This window comes from Triplophysa rosa, linkage group LG23 (genome assembly GCF_024868665.1).
Source record: "Triplophysa rosa linkage group LG23, Trosa_1v2, whole genome shotgun sequence".
NCBI classification, from domain to species: domain Eukaryota; kingdom Metazoa; phylum Chordata; class Actinopteri; order Cypriniformes; family Nemacheilidae; genus Triplophysa; species Triplophysa rosa.
The window spans coordinates 9,329,059-9,350,913 of NC_079912.1; the positions used below are offsets into that span (position 1 = coordinate 9,329,059).

Sequence of the window (21,855 nt, forward strand, 5' to 3'; positions counted from 1 at the left end):
TTTTAATTTTTTATTTGCTTTTCCATATTAAACCAATAGTTCAACCAGAAATTAAAATTCTGTCATTTACTCTGTCATTCAAATTTTTTAAACTTTAAACAAAAATGTGGTACTTATTGATAAGAAGTAATTTCAATAGAAGCAGTGTATAGACCGTTTCATCGGACGCGCCCGCGTCCCAGTTAACTTCCGGTTTGTGTTAGGCTATATATATTTTATTTTATTTATGTTAATCAGGGCTCTAGACTAACTTTTTGCACTGGTTGCACTGGTGCGCCTAACTTTTTTTCTTAGGTGCACCAGCACAAAAGTTAGGTGCACCCAAATTTTCGACCACATCACATTTACCACCGCAGTTTTACCAGTTCATTTCTTTTTAAATCGCTGTCCATATAGGCAAAATTGACTTGTAAATGATTAACTAACAATATGGTCAACATAAAGTTATTTATTTGAAGCACAATTCTACAAGAAAGGTAACTTACTGAAAAAGTGTTGGTGCTTAAAGTGCTTTACTGAACTGAAACTTAAAACATCTCAAAATAAATGGACCAGGGCTTGACATAACCTGGGAGGTTGATGGCTCCGTGTCAGAGCATTGCTTATGATTTTCGGACCGATCAGGACTTGACATTATTCACGAAAAAGTTGTCAATCGTTCTTTTCATCTTCTCTCATCATCCGCGGCTACATCTACTCTGTTTAACTGACGGGCCTACAGGCTCCTCCCCTCTCTGTCTGACTGCAGCACACGCATTTTCACATGAACACACCATAGGTTGCTCTAGACTTTTTTATTGTCCGTCATTTTGACTGACAGGCTCGTCAAAAATCCGTCATAATCTATTATTACCCGTCACTATGGTGCAAGGTGGCGTTAGGTGGTAATTAGTATGTTCGTGACGTCATCACGATGTACTTGCGTCTCGGAACTTGTTGTATATTAATACAACTGAATGCCCAATAAAGCCGTTGTTGTTTATATTCATCTACACTCACCTAAAGGATTATTAGGAACACCTGTTCAATTTCTCATTAATGCAATTATCTAATCAACCAATCACATGGCAGTTGCTTCAATGCATTTAGGGGTGTGGTCCTGGTCAAGACAATCTCCTGAACTCCAAACTGAATGTCAGAATGGGAAAGAAAGGTGATTTAAGCAATTTTGAGCGTGGCATGGTTGTTGGTGCCAGACGGGCCGGTCTGAGTNATTATTACCCGTCACTATGGTGCAAGGTGGCGTTAGGTGGTAATTAGTATGTTCGTGACGTCATCACGCTGTACTTGCGTCTCGGAACTTGTTGTATTTTAATACAACTGAATGCCCAATAAAGCCGTTGTTGTTTATATTCATCTATATATTTAATGTTTTAATGTTTATGTTCATATGTGATTCGATCTGGGAAAACCCAACACATGGTGCAAATTTATATATTACCGTTTTTGATACCAAGCCCTTTTCAAATCAGTTTTTATTTTGCTCATTGTACGTATGTAACAAAAGTTATGGCTGAGGTCGGCTGAAGCGCTAGGATTTTCAGGAACGGAATTTGGAGAAAAACGGGTTTAAAGTGATGAAAATAAAAGCACAACAGTCCAGTATCACAAGTAAAAGTCACTTTAGAGTAGTAAAAGACTTACTCTAATAACAATTAAATAAAAAAAACATTTCCCAGTGTTGAAGTCTAAAAATACTATACAAAACCGTTTGAATGAAACGAAAGTAAGGAAAATGGTGCGGGCACACTTAAAGAACGAGAGCTCTGCCATTATCACTACACAAGGAAACTCGCAAACATTACGGACAACAACTAATAAGCAGTGAAGCAAGTTTTACCTTGTTTATCATGTGCGTAGTGTCTGGACTTTTGATCATCCCTTGTATGTTTTGCGATCGGATAACTCCCGGTGCTGCAGACGGGGAGCTCTGTCATCTCACGAAAACATTGTATGAAAAAAAACTTTGCATGCCATAGTTTACACAGGACTGGCGGGAAATGTGAATTTGATACTCCTTCATTCTTCATGTTATGTAGTTTACTTTGATAGGTGAACTGTCTTTCCCACGTCCCAGCGCGACATCCGACGGGTTTTCCCAGATCGCTTCACATATGTATAGTCAGTAACAATGACAGGTGAAAACACGCACGTCCCTTCGCGAGCATATCACGCTCTAATGAAGGGAAACGGGGAGTTACAAATTGCCATCATTGTAATCCGTCAAAATAGCTGACGGACGGACGAACGGCCTTCAGATTTTTCCGTCACTGGTAAACATTTTTTGTCAATGACAGAGAATTTTCGGTTAACACGACCTCTGGTACACACACTTACAGGAAAATCTGGACCACGGCCAATCCGAGGGGCGGTCCGCCCTTCACTATCTCTGATTGGTTTAGACCACGATATGGGCCTAAGGTGTGTCTGTTGTTGAATCACAGGGAGACTTTCAGAGTCGCAGAGACTTTTTTTCTCCCTCGACCGGCTGGTCGCACTGGTGCGACCTCAGATTTTTCTTAGTCGCACCATTGAGAAATCAAGTCGCATGTGCGACCAAATTGGTCGCACTCTAGAGCCCTGTTAATATTAATTTGTATTATTATTTTACTGTATAATAATTGTATTAAATACACGATTTGTTGAATTTTGTTGTATGTTCATTTTATTAAATAAACAATTTGTTGAATGGGTCCCGTTGTTTTGTCGCATTTAAAGCGGCCGTAACACACGCGGTTTCTGCCAATCTCATATTAATCCTATTCCTATAGTGTAGTATTGCATACTTCGTATCTTCGAAGAGTATTTAGTTTGTAGAGTACTCACCGCGGTTCATGTCCGGCATCTTTTAGCGCTGGGACGGCTCCATATATCAGTTTCAAACCATCTCCAAATCCAGCGTTATATCCACCGTTTATATAACATTCATCACCCAAATGCAGTGAACAAACAAACACCTGAACTTCGCGAACGTATGCTCTCTCTCTCTCTCTTTCTCTCTCTCTCTCTCTCTCCTGCACACACGTGAAAGTGACGTCTGCGCATGCTCCTTCTCCTGCTCTCCTTGCTGCCGCGTGCTTTTCTGGGAGAATTGTCCAATAAGGGACTAAGAAATTTTTTTACGAAACAGTTTTATATGTTCGAAAAAAACTTTCCGAAACCTGTACGATCGCTGGGGGAGTGTATCGAGCACAGAAATACTACGTAATACGCCCAACTCGTTTTTTGACAAGTTGACCATGTTAAGCATGAGAAGACAGCACGTTTAACATTGTAAAGAAGTCAGAATGCATGAAACACCGTTGCACCACCCCTCTAAAGAAACTGTATGGTACATTGACATCATGCAGTTGAGTTTGGTATCGCAGTCTAAATTTTAAATATTGGAGAGACAAGTTTAGACAAGTTTAGCCAAGTAACTTTTCTTCTCGGTTTCTTTTGATTGTTATCAGAAATAATCTACAGGCACTCTATTGTTTTTGAATGTGTACTGGAAATTCAGTTGGGGATCACAAAAGTGCACGTGAGCAGTAACTTTCGTTTATGTAGTTGTAGCATGAAACGGTTGTAATCTCGTATAGTAATGGCAAGATATTACAATTTATCCCATGATTCTTCATAACTGCATTTGAAAAAAATAATATGGTACTACCATCAAAAATGTGGTAAAAAATGTGGCCCTGGAAGGTTTTTTTGGGTTCCTGTTTCCAGGCTATTGTCAATGAAAAGAGAAAAAAAAGCAGATATTGGGCAGTCAGTGTTGCCTACTTAGTCACCATAGTCGCCATGAGTAAGCTATGTGTTAATGGGAGAGTGAGGGGTGGGGGTCACTCGCACTATAGGAGGGATTAACTTTGATTGGCTCACACTGGTCACATGGTCAGGCAGCTCGATTGTTGTTCAGGCAGGGAGCAGTGGACTCGCGGGTGGGTGTTTCACATGGAATAGCTGCACAGCTGCAGAGGGAAGTGCCGAGTTGCCGGGGGAGCCCAAAATGGATATGGCCAACCTCTTCAAACATTTCTTCCGTAAGTTTAGCTGCTTTTCTTCCTATTTCTGTGTGACAAAATGTCGAAAGTTAGTGCTGAAGGGTTTTGCTGAAAGAAAGTTCTTAGTTATGGGATTAGGAAAGTTTGAATAGTTTTTCCCAGTCTGAGCTGAGTGAGAGTTTGTCTGTAACCCCCCACCCCACACTCGCGCACACACACACGCACACACACACTGTTCGATGCTTTGTTTTCTCACTTCAGTTTTTCTCTGTTTTCAAACCGAACAAGAGTACCAACATTGCTTGGAAATCTTGATACTTGGCTTGGGAAGTCTTTTTTCCACTGTCTGTTAGTCGAGCAGCTGGGCGGGCAGAGCTCTGAAAAGCCTGTAATTGCACTTCACACACACACACGCACGCACTCACACACACACACACACACACACACGCACACACACACACACACACACACACACACGCACACACACACACACACACACACACACACTGCAATCATCACAGTGTAAAGAATTCTAGTATTTCTTGTGCACATAAGCTCTCCTGTTACACTCAGATGGAATTTTCTTGCCCAACACAATCCTCCTTTAATAGTTTGTTCTTCTCTTGTTTTTCTCTGGTTTGAGGGTGTTGGGGGGTCTGCTGTCGTAGGGGTTTCCTCATATTAGTGGGCGACGTCAGCTCTCTCTGGCGAAACACTGAAAGCATTGTGTCATCTTTACTGACTGAGATGATTGATGAAGCTCATATCTCTTTTCTGAGAGCTGCTGGCGGGATTACATTATTACTTTACACAGCCGCTGGTTCCTATATTGGATTTGCTGTCATGTTTTCAAAGGCCGGACGTGCTTCATTTCGTAGCTCTGTAGTCATGACTGCTTACAGTCTATCGATAGTTTATAACTCTTGTTTTTAGTGGATGCTTATTGACTGAATTAAAGAAAATCTGCCTCAATTTAATCAATGTTGTGTTGTTTTAAACCCAAGTATGACTTACTTTCTTCTGTCACAATTACTGGTATCGGTGATACCAAGCTCAAGTACTCGTAAAAATACACCGGTACCAATAACCGATACCTCATGATAGAACTGACTGAAATGTGTGCTTTTAAAGTTTGTCACAAGCACATCAAATTATTTCTTTTTTCATAATGTGTTTGAGGTGGAGTTGTTCGTAATTAGCTATACAGGCATCGGTACGGCGAGTACCAGAAAACAATATCGGTACTCATACTCCGTCTTTAAAAAATGGTATCGGTTAGGGATGTAACGATTCACTCAGCTCACGATGCGATGCGAGTCACGATTCTGATCTCACGATGCGATTTATTCACGATTTACTCACGATTTATTTTTAAAAAATGAGTTGAAACAAATTAGAAATGAACAACTTCCCTTGCATTATTTCTTAAATGCTTTATGTTTCTTTGCAAATGTTTTATTTCAAATAACAAAAGTAAACTGCGATTTTATAACAAATTAATAATAGAAAAAGTCTCTTTAATATAAACAAACTAATACTGTCTGTGCTTTTCTTGGATTTTTTTGCATTTAAGAAATATCAGCATCCACGTTTAGGTTTGCAGTGAAAATAGCGGCCCCTGCTGTTCAAAAAATGTATTGCGATTCAGTTCACACCTCAACCGATTTGAATCGTCACTCATTATAACCGATTTTCAACCGGCTCAAGGTGAATCGTTACATCCCTAGTATCGGTGCATCCCTAGTCACAATATAACGGGATTGAATATAACCATGATATAAACCATGATTATCGATACGGTGTTAATTCTACACACATATTATAATATTGTAAACAATTCAGCACCTATTAAAATTAGCGCCTTAGGAGCCGAAATGGTTACAAACTCTCTCTAATCCTTACACTCGAAATTTAGGCACAGTTTGTTGAATAAGGGAGAAAACACAAAATGAAACATTTAAAGATGAACTAGCATGCTAGCATTATTTGTTCATAAAAAAAATGTAAAAATCTTTTGTCCACAATAACCATGGCGTAAAAAAAAATTGGATATTGTGACAGCGCTGTACTTTTTTAATACAATTATTATCAACTGGGATATTGAGCCGAAGTTTTTTGTCATAACATGGCATTCAATTTTGTTGATATCTTTATTATGTGTAGCTCCACCCACCACAAATTCTCATTGGTCCAAAAAACTACTGGACGTTAAACCTCAGCTGGCCTGTTTACTTGTATTTTTTGCTGTATTAACTCATTTTTGAATAGTGTGGATAAACAAACTGCTTGTCGCTGTAATATTATTACATTTGTTTAGGACACTGTAAACAATATCATATCAAATCTTTGTGTGTCGAACACTCCAATTGTTATTAAACCTAAAGTATATTTAAATTTATGCTATGTGAAGATGCATTGTCCAGTGTTTGACATTAGAGATGCTGAATTTTCATTGGATTGAATCTCAAACAGTTCTATGAACTACTTTTGTGTAGCTTTACTGTCCCGTTTGGATATTGACAGTTACTGTACACTGTTCATCTTTGGAATGTTTACCGTTTCTTTAATTCATTAGATCATACCCTGAGAGACGTGTCCCGAGAGGTGGTAAAAGCTTTCTGCATCCTCTCTCTTTACTCCACTCACCATTTCTCTCTTCCTGTCGTTCAGCCTTACGCTCGTAGCGGAAGTGCTCTAATTTGAGACAGATTTCTCCTCAGATCTTTGGAGCCCGTGAGGGAGGAACTGAGGAAACCGTGACTGTTGATTCACTGCAGCGTCAGCCCATCCGTCTGTTTTTCTCCACTTCCCACTCCGCCATCTATTTTTGATAAATCTTGTGAAATCTTCCTCTTTGGAAAACACCGCGAGATAACTCCGCTTTGTAAGAGGGATGGCATAAACATGGCTTTAAACCAAGTCTGCCACCTTTTTTCTTCTCACCCACACTCGTAGTGTGATAGATGCTTTCTGGAAGGCTGTTCATGATCGTGCTGCATACGTGGATGCAATGTAACCCCCATTTGGCTGTGTGAGGGGCTCTCGACAGCTCAGCTCTAGCCAAACAAGCACAGATGTGCGACTGAAGCTATTTATAACTATAGGGTAGTAGGGGTGAATGGGTGAATCTCACAGAAAGTGTCAGAAAATAGTGCTGTTTCACCACATTTGTTTTCATTACTGTACAAGAAATAGAAATGTACTTTACAATTTCAATATAATTTAAAGGATATATACAGTTGAATTGTAAGTGTGCACCAGGGTAGTATTTGTTGTATTAATTTGTTAAGGATCAAATTATTTCTGTATTGCAGATTTTTATTGTATTATACAGTAGCAATATGGGAAAAACAAAGTTATAATAATAGGTCTTAATAGTAATAAAATGTGCTTAGTTTTGTATATAAAATAAACAAATATATCTACAATTGTATTTTTATACCTGTTAGTTTGTTTGGTATCTTTTGTTGTTTTTTTGCACATCAAGCGAGCGTGTGTTGTCGTCACATAGACAGTGAGACTGCTGAGAAAGGTCTGTGGTTTACAGTCACTTCTGCTCGAGATCTTTTGATGTCTTGTCTTTCGTGAGTTAAAAGAATGTCTTGTTTTCCACTCCGCTCTGAGCCCAGCATACCAGATTACAAGTGAAGTGGTTTTCTTTTCTCTTTTCAGTTTTTCCTCATACCTTTCTGGATTGTATATAAACCCAAAACATTTTTATTGTCGAGCGTTGGCACGACATCGCTATTTTGTAATCTTTTGGTGGCACCTTTATGTTAGCGGTCTACCAATTTTACAGAAACTATCGTTTAGAGATGCACTGATTCTAAATTTCTCCACCGATACTGATGTTCGATTATTCAGTGATATCCGCCGAGACCGATTCTGAAGACTAAATGAATATTTCTTAACTATGTGAATGTTATTTCATATAATGACTTTAATAATATATTGAACATTAAACTGGGGATGTTTCATGACATTTTCGATATACAGAGAACAAATTCATTGCATTTTTCTGTCCTTTTTTGACTGACAGGACATATCGGCCCTGATCATCGGCTGTTTTGAAACTATCGTCCGATATTGTGAAAAATTGCTTTTATCTATTTATACCAATTATTGGCTATATCGGAGCATCTGTAATATTTTTGGTTTAAGGCATTTTGTATTTATTTCAACAGGTGGCTAATTCGTATGAATGAATTTTTATTCGTACAATTTCGCATTTTGTGTTTATTTCAACAGGTGGCTAATTCGTATGAATGAATTTTTATTCGTACAATTTCATTTCTTGATGGTTAGATTTAGAGGTGGGGTTTGGGCTTAAGTGTTGATTTTTTTCTCCTAATTGTACATTTTTTGTACGATTCACACCAAACCAGTTCATACGAATTATGCTGCGGTCACACTAGACTTAAAGTGTGCAAAATTTGTTCGGACGGTGCTGCAAAAATCGGCATGGCGATTCCTCATCTTTCTAATTTCTGCCACGAGAGGTCACGTTGTGATGTTTTGATCTTCTATCGGTCTCACGCATTTGCGTGACGCGAAGTTGCAGGTCAGAGTTCACCAAACTTGAACTTTGCTCTGCAGCGATATGCGAAATATCTTCAGACGGGCTTGCGTTTCCTGTCTGATGCATTTGCATGCGTATTGAATGGAAGTCAATGGAGCGAAAAATGTGACGCAGCTGTGCTCATAATTAATAATAGTATTGATTATATCTTCAGTTAATATTATGGTTTTGACATCTGATACCACCACTACAGTACCATCATAGCACTGTTTGTATCTTTCGGCTCATTGTTTTCTTAAAATCCCCCTTCATGATTGTTGAATGGAGTAGAATGCTATATCTGAAAACAATAGGACAGACGAAGAGACCAGAGGAAATGACTAATCCACGTTAGCTCGTGTTGCACGCGGAGGAAATACTCTGAAAATGGAGGGAAGTGGATTTCATTGGGTGGGTGAAGAGGATGCTGAGCTTCAAAATTGTTGTAATTTTAGCGTATTAGTAGTTGACGCCAGGTTTGTGTAAAGCACGATTGAGCTTATACAATAATAGAGAGACAAAAAAAGAGAGTGAGTCACTAATCAACTGTCTTGTTAAAAAAACTGTTTTCAGGAAACACACCATAGATATGTGAAGTGTGTTTTAAAAGAGTGATTTAAAAGAACTGAAAGTCTGTCTTGTAATAACCCAAGTGTCCATTTTCGTTTTTTGAGTTGAGACTGTGTAGACTCGCTAATCCAAAAATTGAGTGTCTGGATCACCTTCCCTGTCTCGTGAAGCGACATCAGTCAGTCAGATCACGCACAAGAAAGCAACCACAATCTACACATTAATACATCCCACATCAGTGGCTGTTTTAATAAGTTTGAATCTGCTTTTGTAGTTCTGCTTTAATTTACCCTTCTTTCACACCTCTAAATTCCTTCTTTTCTTCAAAAGTACTCTTTGTAAACTAGTTAAACTCGTGCCGTCAAAGGGTTCACACACCCCGGGTTGACAGGCACCAACACGTCCACACAGAGAGTACGCAATGCTCTAGTTAAGACTGCTGATACACAGCACGTTTTCTCCCTGATCACGTTCACCATGCAAATTTCTGCGTCCCTTAATCGGACTGAGGTTTAGCAGGAGGCAAATAATCTTGCTTTGGGATTTCATGCATTTGTAATGCAAAGCAGATAGTTGAAGGCAACCGAAAGCTTGGTGTAAATTCCACTGGTCCTGAGTTTTGATAAACATCTTGCTCGGAGCAGGAAGAGCTTTATGTTCTCACTCCGTTAACCTTTAACCTCTCAGCAAGCGTAAAGTAAACTGAGTGATTTCCTTTTGGAGTTAAAAGTGAATCCAGAAAGTTTCTCGGGTGTCATGTTTGTTTTCTTTGACTAACATGGATAAATATCAGTCAAATTCATGTTTAATTGTTTTCTTTCTTCTGCAGAACACAAAAGATATTTTCGTTTACTTCTATTGCATGGACACGAAACCAATGCAAGTCAATGTGTACTGACGTTTGGTTACCGACGTTCTTCAGAATATCTTCTTTTGTGTTCTGCAGAAGAAAGAGTCATACAGATTTGAAATGATGACATGAGGGTCAGGAAATGATGACAGAATGTTTTTTTTATCCCTTTAACATGATATCAATAACCACAGTTATTAATATCACATGTATTATGCATACTGGTATATTGCGACACCCCTAATACCATCATAATGTAGCTCCGCAGTACTTTTTGTGTAAGGTATGAACAAAGGTTGTCACTCCTAGGAGATTTTGATTCGGCCCGTTACACTCGGCCAAGTGGACATTCTTTCATGGTAACACTACTCACAAATTTTCACCAGTCCAGCCAACATAGCCAAAAGGCCCTGGGGTCAGATATTCCCCTTTAATCCTCCAACCAGGCCCACTTGGCTTGACCCAACATGGTCGGACAGGGTGGGACTCTCAACAGCCTCTGTGAATCCACCCCAACACTCCCTTGCTCATGCCTTCCCCACGGAGGAGGAGGACGGGTGTGGTGATCATTCCAGTGCATTGTGGGACGCCTGAACATTTGCATTAATAATTGAACTAGACCTTAGAGCTGGGAGTGAACTAGAGAGCGAATGGAGGGCTAATATTCTTGAGATAACATTACGAATCGCAAACATGATTCTGTTTCCTAAAATGACAAATAAACGTTAGTATTAAAGGCATAGTTCAATCAAAGTTTTCGTTATTTATGCACCCTCATAAAAGATATTTTGAAGAATGTTGGTAACCAAACAACATTGAATCCTATTGACTTCCATTGTATGAACACAAAACCCCTGAGACATTTCTTAAAATATATTCATTTGTGTTCCACAGAAGAAAAAACCATACACAGGTTTTGAATGACATGAGGGTGAATAAATGATGACAGTATTTTAGTTTGATCACATGGATATAATTGAATCATCTGCGTATTCAAGGAGGGAGGCGCAAATGCACAACTATGGCTTGTCGTGTGATCTCTGATTGGTGAACGGTGATGAAAACATGATTTCTTCGCTCTGATTGGGCACTTCTGAAACTGGATCGGCGCCTGTGTTTATTAAGAGAGGGCACATTGCTCAAGCAGGCGTGAGCTGGTTTAGCTACTGCACCCCTGTCAGTGTGAACACAAGTCTCACTGCACCGTAACATGTGTTTGGACAAGTTCTCCGTTCACTGCCTGTTGATGCCTGTATCAAACTACAGTGCTCTTTGGTTTCACAGATAACTTCAACAAGAATGGAATAAGTGTTGATATAGTCTCTTCAGAGATGTCATTTTATCTGCACTCGTTTGATGTCGAATTTGTTGATTTTCAAAAAAAGAAAGCTTCGTTTTATGTTGGAATGAGGCTAGCTTTGTTTCTTATGAATCTGTAATTTTTTGCTAATGTAGTAGCTACTTGTATACTTTTTACAAAATTCTGAGACTCGTAGGCTGTTTGCTTTGTTATGAAATGGTTTAAATTGTTATCATGTTGCTTTGTTGTCTTGGTTCAGTTTGCTTTCACATTGCTTTCACCATTTCTAAGTCACACATAAAATGTCATCTTATTGGTCATAGTAGTCCTGTTTATTTTCATTTCAGGATGAATAGACAACTTTTAAAGGACTCGAAACAACTTATTTGCGTTAAATAAGTGCAATTCGCTAACTACATGTATGTGTATTAGGACTTTGCAATTAATCGTAATTAATTGTCATTTTCAATTATTAAATATACAATTATTTTTATAAATATCATTTTTACTTATTTTTATTATATACGTGTGTGTGTATATATACACAATTATTTATTTGTTTATTTAATTTTATTTATTTACTTATTTAGTGTAGTTACTTTAATTAATTTTTTACTTACATTTTTTTATTGGTAGTTGACAGACTCATATGCAAATTTGTCTTATGGTGTGATGGCAAAAATTTCGAAAAAACTAACAATGAACATAAATCTCTCTTATGGTATTTTATATGATGAATATAAATAATATAAAACAATGTAATTTCAACAGTTTGTTTTCTAAATGTTGCTATGTCACACCATATGACACATGTACGATTTACATTTTTATCATCGAGTGAAATCTGGTGTTAAGTTATTTATTTAAAATTAAGTAATATTTTTATTTATTCAGGTTTTTTTCACTAAATACACGTTGTTTCCAAATTCAATGCGTAATCATGTTGAATAATTGTGATTTCAATACTGGCCAATATAATGTCATAACAGTGCATTTTTTTCTCTGTATGCAGGAATCGGTAAGGTGAAACGGAAAACAGGCATGCGGGACACGGCCTCCAACGCTGACGCAGACTTCTACCCCGACAACAGCGAACGTCTGTATGACCTGAACCTTCCCGCGTTAGTCAAATTCAGCTACACTGCCGAGCGGGAGGATGAGCTATCGCTGGTTAAGGGGACGAGGGTCATCGTCATGGAAAAGTGCAGCGATGGCTGGTGGAGGGGGAGCTACAGCGGCCAGTCGGGTTGGTTCCCATCCAACTACGTGACGGAGGACGCGGACGGATCGGCGAGCAACGACACGGGTGGGCTGTCCGAGAAGTTAGCCACTGTCGATTACAGTGTGAATGGCAATCGGGTGCTGCACACGGTACAGGCGCTCTACCCGTTCAGCTCGGGCAACGACGAAGAGCTGAACTTTGAGAAGGGAGAGGTGATGGATGTTGTGGAGAAGCCGGAGAACGACCCGGAGTGGTGGAAGTGTCGCAAAGCCGACGGCCAGATGGGACTCGTGCCAAAAAACTACGTCACTGTGCTGCAGGAGTCGCACAACTCGGCCAGCATGGCCGGGCCGCCCACGCCTGACTGTGACTACATCGAGCCTTCCTCCAGTGGACGGTTTGCGGGCAAGCAGTGGTACTACGGGAAGGTGACTCGTCATCAGGCGGAGGTTGCACTCAACCAGAGAGGCACCGAGGGAGACTTTCTCATCCGGGATAGCGAGTCGTCTGTAAGTAAAACATTTTTTGCTCGACTACAGTAGTTTTTTTTCCCCTCATTTGAGGGAATCCCATTTTCTAACTGGGTTAAATTGAAAAAATTTTTTTTTTTTAATGGGTATTTTGAAAGTGGGCAGCAGTGAAGTCATTGTCTTGGTTCTCTTTTTGACATTGCAAAAGCAATAGCTCCGTTCCAGAACCGAGTGAGCACCCTATATAGACAGCATTTCATTTTGTGTCGAGAGTAACACTTTCCTGTTTTTTGTCTCCCTACAATTTACTTCCCAGCCCAATGACTTTTCAATATCTCTGAAGGCTCAGTCCAAAAACAAGCATTTCAAAGTCCAGCTGAAGGACAACCTGTACTGCATCGGACAGCGCAAGTTCAACACAATGGAAGAGCTGGTGGAACACTACAAAAAGGCACCCATCTTCACCAGCGAACAGGGTGACAAACTCTACCTGATCAAGGCTCTCGCTGCCTCCTGATCCCAGCCCGGAGACTAAACCAGTTAACAAAGACTTCACAACCAGACGGTCAGATAGACTGGGAATATCAAGCATTCCATTAAAGGGAGGTACAGAGAAAGACAGACAGTGGACTCCCATTTATTCGCTGGGAAACGCCCAAAGTATCAAAATACAGTATGTTAAGATCATAGGTGATGCAATGTATTTTGATGTCAACATGTATTACAGACTAGGCTTTTTTTGTTAATGTTCTTTTCATTGGCTTGTTTTTGAAAATTCTTCCCACTTTTTTTTACTGTCCTTTAAGTTCTGCTGGTGAAGTTCAGGCGGCAGAAGTTTGTTCAACACATTTTAAAGGTCTCGCATACTGTCTGTGTCTGCCCGCATTGCCTGAACAACACGCAGAAGTTGAAACTCTGCTATATTTATTAGGAATCATTTTTTTCTGCAAAATGCTCAAACAATAAAAGTGAGTGACCAAAACGTACTTATCGGTAGAGTTGTCTCGATGTTCAGAGCTCAGATTCAGGTAAAAATAGTAAACCTTGTGTTTGTTTGTTCCTATACCAAGAAATAGTTCTCCCAAAAATGAAAGATCGGTCGTCATTTACTCGCCCTCATGTTCTGTATACACTTCTTTGTTCTGTTGAACACAAAAGAAGATATTTAGAATAATACCATTCTGGGGCACCAGAACTGTTTGGTTACAAACTTTCTTTCAAATATCTTCTTTTGTGTTAAGTGGAATAGTAAAATGTATTCATGTTTGAAATGAGAAGAGGGTGAGTAAATGAGCACAGAATTTTCATTTTTAGGTGAACTATCCCTTTAAACAACAAGATTGTTCTGTTATTGCATATAATCTAATTTAAGATGATGAGTATATAAGAGGGGTAAAATAACAAAAGTTCTATTTCCCTGACAAGCGAAATTAGTGCTAAATATTACTGTTTGCCTTGACAACAAGTCCTACATTTATCGACGCATCTTGAAAACTGTCTACTATTAGTCATGGTGAGCATGACAGCCTGTGCAAGAGCCTTAAAGGGATAGTTCACCCCAAAATGAAGATTGTGTCATCTTTTACTCACCATCGTGTCATTTCCAACCTGTATGACTTTCTTCCTTCTGCCTAACACAAAAGAAGATATTTTGAAGAATGTTGGTAACCAAACAACATTGGTCCCCATTGACTTCCATTCACACAACCACTGAGACATTTCTCATTAATTTGTATTTGAACCACATGAGGGTGTATAAATGTCAGAATTTTCATTTAGGGGTGAACTAGCCTTAAATTACGATGCCATGGCTGTGCTTTTCTGAGTCAGTGTTATATCAATAATGCTTTTTTCTAATGACAGCTGCGATCTACAGTCGTTTGCACCACAGGTGTGTCTTTACGAGTCTACTTGGTTTGACGTGTGATGAATCAGATGTTTGCCTTCTCTGCTTAACTTGATAGTCACTTTCCCAGATGAGCTTTTAGGGTCAGTGAATTGTCGTCATACATCATGAATGAACCATTGTTAGATCAAGTTCAAGGAAGAACTTATTTCACGTGGAGATCCACAGAGCTGTTTCCTTATCGGAACCATCAGCCATATATCAACCTGAGGAAAAACATATCCTTATCTGCCCAGTTTTACATATAAATGTTTATGGAGGACCAGGCGTTGGGGGGCACGTCTCCGTTTCAACTTGGACTGAAGATCTTCTGGGCTGTCCTCCAGCGGATCATCACTACAACCATGATTACTTCTCCGGCTGTTTGAAGCCAGACTGGGGCGAGGGTGAGGAACGGGGATTTTAGGAGGAGTGTATGGAAAAATCGCAAAGTTTAGTATGGTAAATATTATGGTTGCAGTGGAACTGTGAGATGTGAAGCTCAATGTGGGGGCAAAAAAAGGAGATTTTGTTATCTGGGACGGTGCTTCTCAACTGGGTTTGTTTCAGGACTCTTCAGAAGTCTTATTTAATGTAGTCTGGGTTGCACTTTTTTATTTTGTGTAGTTCTGGAGAATGAGGGCATGCCACACGCCTGTCTATGTCAGCATCTGGTTAGTTTGGTTAACTTATACCAAGTGACAGAGAGTTTGGTTAGACATATAGCCAACAAAACATAGAGGTAGTGTTTACGCCCTCATTGTCAAATGTATTTATTTTGCTCTAACTATTCACATTTACTGTATATGGTAAGTTGCATTCTGTCGTCTGCATTTATAAATGTTCCTACCTGCCCCTATCTAAACAGAACCGAGACCGTTTCTTCGAGTTACCAGTTGAGAGCCATTGCTTTAGGATGAGGAATTCTTTCTTTTATGTGTGGTCCATAGTTTGTGCTTAAAAATGTGCCTTCATCTCAGTTGCTGGAACCAAAGGTTTGGTGTTCCTCCAGTATCGCATCCCTGATATGTGACCGATGTGAAATCATGTCCTGTTCATGCAAACCTCCTGTTGGGGAACCGATCCGCGCTTCAACTTGACGATTTCTTCACCTGCTGACTAAAGTGACCTTACCGGATGGACCTTAGTCACGGTTGAGCCATAGTAAGAGTTAGACCAGTCTGTTCTATGGGATGTACTGTATTGTTACTGTGTCGATTTGTCAGCCAAGAAAACAACTGAAATTCAAAATGAATGTGACTTATTAAACAAATAAAAACAGGCCTTTGACCGCCTCATATTAATAGTCAGTGAAATACGCGTTTACGTCAACTACCCAGCACTGTTACCGGTTCATGTCTTTGAGGTGCTATTAGGTGGTTTGAAAGGTGTTATGGGTCTAACCTGTATGTTTACTTTGCAAGGTATTATTGTGGTCGACCAAATCGCTTTGCTGTCTTTTCTGTTGGGAACATTACTGAGTAGTTCGACTCGCATACTAACACCTCATTTTCAGCAGGATTGTCAAACTGCACATCAAATGCAGCCTTTAAAGATGTCATGCTGGGTCCATTGTGAAAAAGTGTGAAAAATGCCACCCTATTCTGTCCTGTGATGTACATTGTGTTAAGTCCCCAAAAATAGTTACCTTATATCAATTTATTCCTGAAAATGGATTTTAGTCCTCTGTGAATCACCTTAGTGGATTTATTAGGATGGACTGAGTTGCATCTCTGACCCTGGAGCATGGGTATAATCTTATGTTTGGACTGAGTTTTGTCAGATCTGGGTCTGGAAGTGTTGTGACTCTGCTCATGGAGTTAGGACTCTTCCTCATATGTAACGAGAGTTCATTAGACTGTGTAAAGAAATAAAACTACATCAATCAATGTTTGACATCTCTTTCATGCCATTCAGAACACGGTTTTAAAACGATGTAAAGTTTTTATTTGATAGTACGAGCAGGAAATGTCACATTTGAACTACCTTAATGAATACAATGACACAAAAATAACTTGTCCATACTGAAAGGGTTTAAAATAACGTGTGGTCATTACGACCAAAATGACTCGTTGTTCCCCAAATACAGCACATACTCCCCATGATTTCTCAACTGAAACCAAGTGACTGAAACAAAACGTGTACAAATCAGTAGGTAGTATTTTAATCACCTTCAGACTTCGAGAATTACATCAAATTAAATTCACATTGACAGGTTATCAAGTAAGAAGGTCCTGACTCCCTGTGGTCATTAAAGATCCCGTGGCGCTTCTCGTAAAGAGAAGGGGTGTAACCCCGGTGTCTGGCCAGATTCCCTCCAATCCCCACCCTCTGAATTGGCTCCATCTCTCTCTCCTCTCCACCTATAGCTGGTATGTGGTGAGCGCACTGGCGCCGTTATACCGTGGCTGCCGTCGCATCATCCAGGTGGATGCTGCACACTGGTGGTGGTTGAGGAGAGACCCCCCTCATGATTGTAAAGTGCTTTGGGTGTACAGCAATACACACTAAAGCGTTATATCAATGCCTCATTCATTCGTTCATTCAAGAACGCCAGTCAAACACTGATGACATATTCATAGTTTCATGACAATTTCATAATACTATTTAAGTTTAAGTGTGGCAGCTGCTCCACCTACTGGCCAAACATGAGAGCACGTCATTACAAACGTGACAAATTATAGACACTTCATTCATTGACTTCAAATTTGCAAGCCATTTTTGCAACCCTGGCTGTTTTTGATTAGAACCCTGCTGAAAAAAAACAATAGAACCCATCTTTTGTTCATTGGTCATCCTGATTCATTCTGAATCAACTCACTGAGGCTTTCAGCGCTGCCATATCAGCAGCCAGCTAAGACTCTCTTCACATAAATCTGCTTGTCACTATTTCTGACCTTTACTGCTGGTTATGATAATGGAAATGTCTGTGTGACTACATTAAAATAAAATACTGTGTAAATGGTCAAAATGTGTAACCATTAATTAATCTTAAATATGATAAAGTGAATCAAAGTGCATACATTAGAAATATTCGGTTAAAGGGATAGTTCAACCAAAAATCATAATTTACTCACCCTGAAGTTGTTCTAAACCTGTGTTCGGCTGAACACAAAAGAAGATATTTGAAAGAATGTCAAACAGTCCTGGAGCACCAATGAGTACTAGGGATTCACCGTGAGCCGGTTGAAAATCGATTATAATATGTGACGATTCGGTTGAGACGTTATAAAAACCGCAGTACATGTTTTGAACAGCAGGGGCCGCTGTTTTTCTGCAAACTTGGTAAACGTGGATATACTGATATTTCTTTAAAAAGTTTGGAAAAGAACAGACAAAGTCTTAGTTTTTATATTAAAGATACTTTTGTATTATTCATTTTTTATTTGATTTGGAATTGTTTTAAAACTGCAATTTAGTTTTGTTATTTGACATAATATATATTTTTATTTTTAAAAGAATTGTGCAGCGTAAGAGAAATAATAAAAGGGCAGTTGTTCATTTAAAATTTTCCTCAACTCATTCTGTAAAAAAAATGTGATTAAATCGCATCGTGAGATCAGAAGCGTGAATCGCATCACATCGTGAGCTGATGGAATCGTTACATCCCTAATGAGTACTATTATAGTACTTTTTTCCCTATTATGATAGTCAATAGTGCCCCAGAACTGTTTGGTTACTGACATTACTGCAGATATCTTTCTTTGTGTTCAGTAGAACAACAAACATTATACAGGTTTGGAACAACTTGAGGGTGAGTGAATGATGACAGAATCTTCATTTTTGGGTGAACTGTCCCTTTAAATACAATGCAAGCTTTGTAGACAGCACCTATGGCCTGGTGTTGAGTACCACAGAGAATAATTTTGAGGTTCTAAAAATAAACATGCAGCACATTGGATTTTACTTTTACTGAAGAATGCAAACAAGCTTCATATCTATTCACAAATACAAATAATACAAATTTTATGTGTACTATTTGTATTCGTTTTTCCACCCACCAAGATCTTTGCCTGCTTTTAACATGTTCCGGATAAAGTGTATTTTTATAAATATATTTATTTATTATTTTGCTTTTAACAAACTAATTATTGTCTGTGGTAAGGGCTGCCACAATATCAGATTTTCACTAGTCACTAGATGACTATCGAGAATGATGCTACATAATGTTATTGTGATGTCTTTGAAATAAAAATAATGTTTAAAACGTGTAGTATTAACACAACAACCACAGTTATTTTTAATACCAGTATATTGCGACACCCCTGGTCTGTGGTGATTAACAGCAGGCCACAGATGCTGTTGTACTAAACCCAGAATATTCCTTTATAATCTGTGTGTGATTCTTAACACTGACTCCAACTCTCAAAATCAAAGCTGTATACTGATTCAGTGAAGTTAAATGTAAGGCATATAATAACGCTTCATGTTATGAGATGTCATTAAAAGTACAGTGCGTCTGAAATGGCTCCTGGCAGATGGGTCATTACTTGCATGCGGATCCACCAGTGCGGCTCCATCGGGTTGTAGCGCGTGTACGGCCGGTTCGTCGTGATGGCGTCTGTGATGTCGTCTAAAACAGGCTCTATTTCACGCTGACCGCTGCTGCAGTACGAGCGCATAAGGGCCATGTTCTGATCAAAGTGAGCCTTCCCGTAATCTTCCTGAACACCAGGGGGCGCCTCCTTCCACAGCTTCTCTGCCGTTGACGTCACTATGTCGCGTGTGAGGATGCCTGTGGCCACAATGAAGTTTCCAGGCTCGACGACGGACACTTTGACGCCCCAGGCCTTCATTTCATACCTGAGACAGTCCGAAAAAGCCTCCACTCCGTATTTAGAAACGCAGTAAGGGGATCGGAGAGCATTTCCCATTCTGCCGTACATGCTAGCCATGTTCACCACGCGACCTGCGAACAAATAAATGAACAACGTTAGAAAAAGATTTAACGTTGAAAGAAAAACACAAGGAATGAGATATGAAGAATTTTGTGTAAATACAGTATGTAGAGTTCTTTGGGTGTAGATGCAGTATGGGACTGCTTATTGGATCTTGAAACTTCACACACAACGCATTTTATTTATTTTGGAAGGACAAAATTGAGGGACAAGTTACTTATGAGGAGAAATGTGAATCTTTGACGGGCCACAAATTCTAAAGTCCATTTGTGTTAACCATTTATTAAGCTCAAACATTCAATAAACCTTTAAACAGACAGTAGTGGAAAAAGTGGACAGTCATTTATTTACTGTCATGTCATTCAAAACCTGTTTTTCAAAACCTTTCTTTCTTCTGCAGAACACAAAATAAGATATTTTGAAGAATGTTGGTAACCAAACAACATTGGCTTCCATTGTATGAACACAAAACCACCGAGACATTTCTCAAAATATCTTCTTTTGTGTTCCACTGAAAAAAACGTCATGCGGGTTTATCTTGGCCTGCACAAAACTGGGTCAAACCTGTTAAAACATTTTACCTTTAGCCCTTCGTATGAGAGGCAGAAAGGCTTTGGTTACGCTGATGGTGCCCCATAGATTGACTTCTGCAACCTGCTTGTATGTGTCCATAGTCGTGAACTCCACCTCACCGAATGTTGAGACACCAGCGTTGTTTACAACAGCCCACAGACCTGCACACGAACAAAAGATCCGATTTCACCTTCAACAAATTCCAACCACACGATCATGTGGCCGAAAAGGTAAACCATCACCTCTCTCCGGGTCTTCCAGGTTGGCTTTCACAAACTCAACGGCCTGGGAGATCTGCTCCTCACTGCACACATTCAGCTGTACAACCTTCAGCTTTTCTGAATGAAGATTTTGCAAAACTTTTGCACCATCTCCATCCTAATGAGACACAACCACACAACACTGAGAGAAACCGGGGACGGGGTCGGTGGTATGAAATTATAAGATGGCGTGTATAAATGTTTCGGCTGGTAAGTATGATATACGTAATTTTGAAAATGTTTTAGAGAAGATCAGTTGCAGGTATTCTGACCTGACGTAAGAATGTATTGAGCAAGACTCTTGTGAAATATGTTTCCCCCTTTACAGTTCCTGCAGTTGCTGTAAAACAGAAGCTAAAATGCGTTACACATTGCAAGAATAGTTGAGTCATTACCTTTAAAAGACAACCCGCAAACACAGTGAAACCAAGCTTATGGAGGTGATTAGCCAATGCATGTCCAAATCCACTGTCACAGCCTGTGATGAGCACAGCCTTCCCATCAACCTACATCATCACACACAATTCATGGAGAATTATTTGCTAGATTTAAAAATAGCTTGCATTCACAAGATACATTTTTTGCCAATGAAATATTTTTTATAAAAATGTATTACTGAAAAGTACATTCACAAAAATCATTTTGAAATTCCATGAATTTACACTTTTAATTGCCATTTGACAATGCATTGCATAAAAAACGAATAGACGTATTTCTAATATCACTTAAAATCTCATCACACAAAAAAACGAAAATGCATATTTTAAATGCATTATTTGGCACATATTGTATTCTGCACAGATGCAAAAAAAATGTTACAATTATTGCATGCAAACTTTACGAAGTTTTTATGCATGTGTGCGCGCACGCTGTGCTGTACTGTACCTTTACAGTTCCTCTGGGCAGTCGAGGCATGGCCACGTACAGCACGAACAGCGCGTACATGAGCACTATGCACTCGGTGACGCTTGCCTCCGGGAAGCCGCAGCATCGCGCGACGAAGTTGAGCGCGGACGGGAGACCGAAGCCCAGGATGAGCGTCAGAAACACCGAGAACGCGACGAGCAGCGCGCCTCTCACCACCGCCAGCGCAGCCATCTTAACCAACTGTTGTTGACAACCCTCGCGGAGGCGGGGCCTTAGAGTCAAAAATCATGAATTATGTGGGTGTGCAAATAAATGCATATGTACTCTGCAGAGATTTTATTAGGAATTTATTACATCTATGTTTTTTATGATTTACCTAAACAAATACATTATTAATTGGTTTGGGTTTGCAT

General features: G+C 39.4%; 2 protein-coding genes across 3 annotated transcripts in view; one reads left to right on the forward strand and one right to left on the reverse strand.

The window, feature by feature from the left end:
- The window catches only part of nck1b (NCK adaptor protein 1b), a 45,613-nt gene extending 28,737 nt beyond the window's left edge, over positions 1–16,876 (forward strand). The window contains exons 1-3 of one of the 2 annotated variants that reach the window (XM_057323419.1): positions 3,890–4,028; positions 12,280–12,998; positions 13,276–16,876. In XM_057323419.1, coding sequence (XP_057179402.1) covers positions 3,995–4,028; positions 12,280–12,998; positions 13,276–13,476 — 954 coding nt within the window. In that variant the 5' untranslated portion in view covers positions 3,890–3,994 and the 3' untranslated portion in view covers positions 13,477–16,876. Of the gene's footprint in view, positions 1–3,889; positions 4,029–12,279; positions 12,999–13,275 lie in introns of those variants that run through there. The other variant, XM_057323418.1, reaches the window with a different exon arrangement.
- Positions 16,877–16,992: 116 nt separating this feature from the next.
- bdh1 (3-hydroxybutyrate dehydrogenase, type 1) lies at positions 16,993–21,770 on the reverse strand. The gene is made up of 5 exons (XM_057323420.1): positions 21,461–21,770; positions 20,971–21,081; positions 20,558–20,693; positions 20,324–20,476; positions 16,993–19,753 (listed from the first exon to the last, which is right to left on the reverse strand). Exons 1-5 carry the CDS (start codon positions 21,671–21,673, stop codon positions 19,287–19,289), a joined length of 1,080 nt encoding a protein of 359 aa, XP_057179403.1. The 5' UTR covers positions 21,674–21,770; the 3' UTR covers positions 16,993–19,286.
- Positions 21,771–21,855: the final 85 nt, after the last annotated feature.

Coding starts and splice junctions, on each gene's coding strand:
- bdh1 (XM_057323420.1), bottom strand. CDS start 21,673: ATGGCTGCGCTGGCGGTGGTGAGAGGCGCGCTGCTCGTCGCGTTCTCG. Junction 20,477..20,557: donor CCTGGAAGACCCGGAGAGAG/GTGATGGTTTAC, acceptor GTTCGTGTGCAG/GTCTGTGGGCTGTTGTAAAC. Junction 19,754..20,323: donor TCTCATACGAAGGGCTAAAG/GTAAAATGTTTT, acceptor ATTTGTTCGCAG/GTCGCGTGGTGAACATGGCT.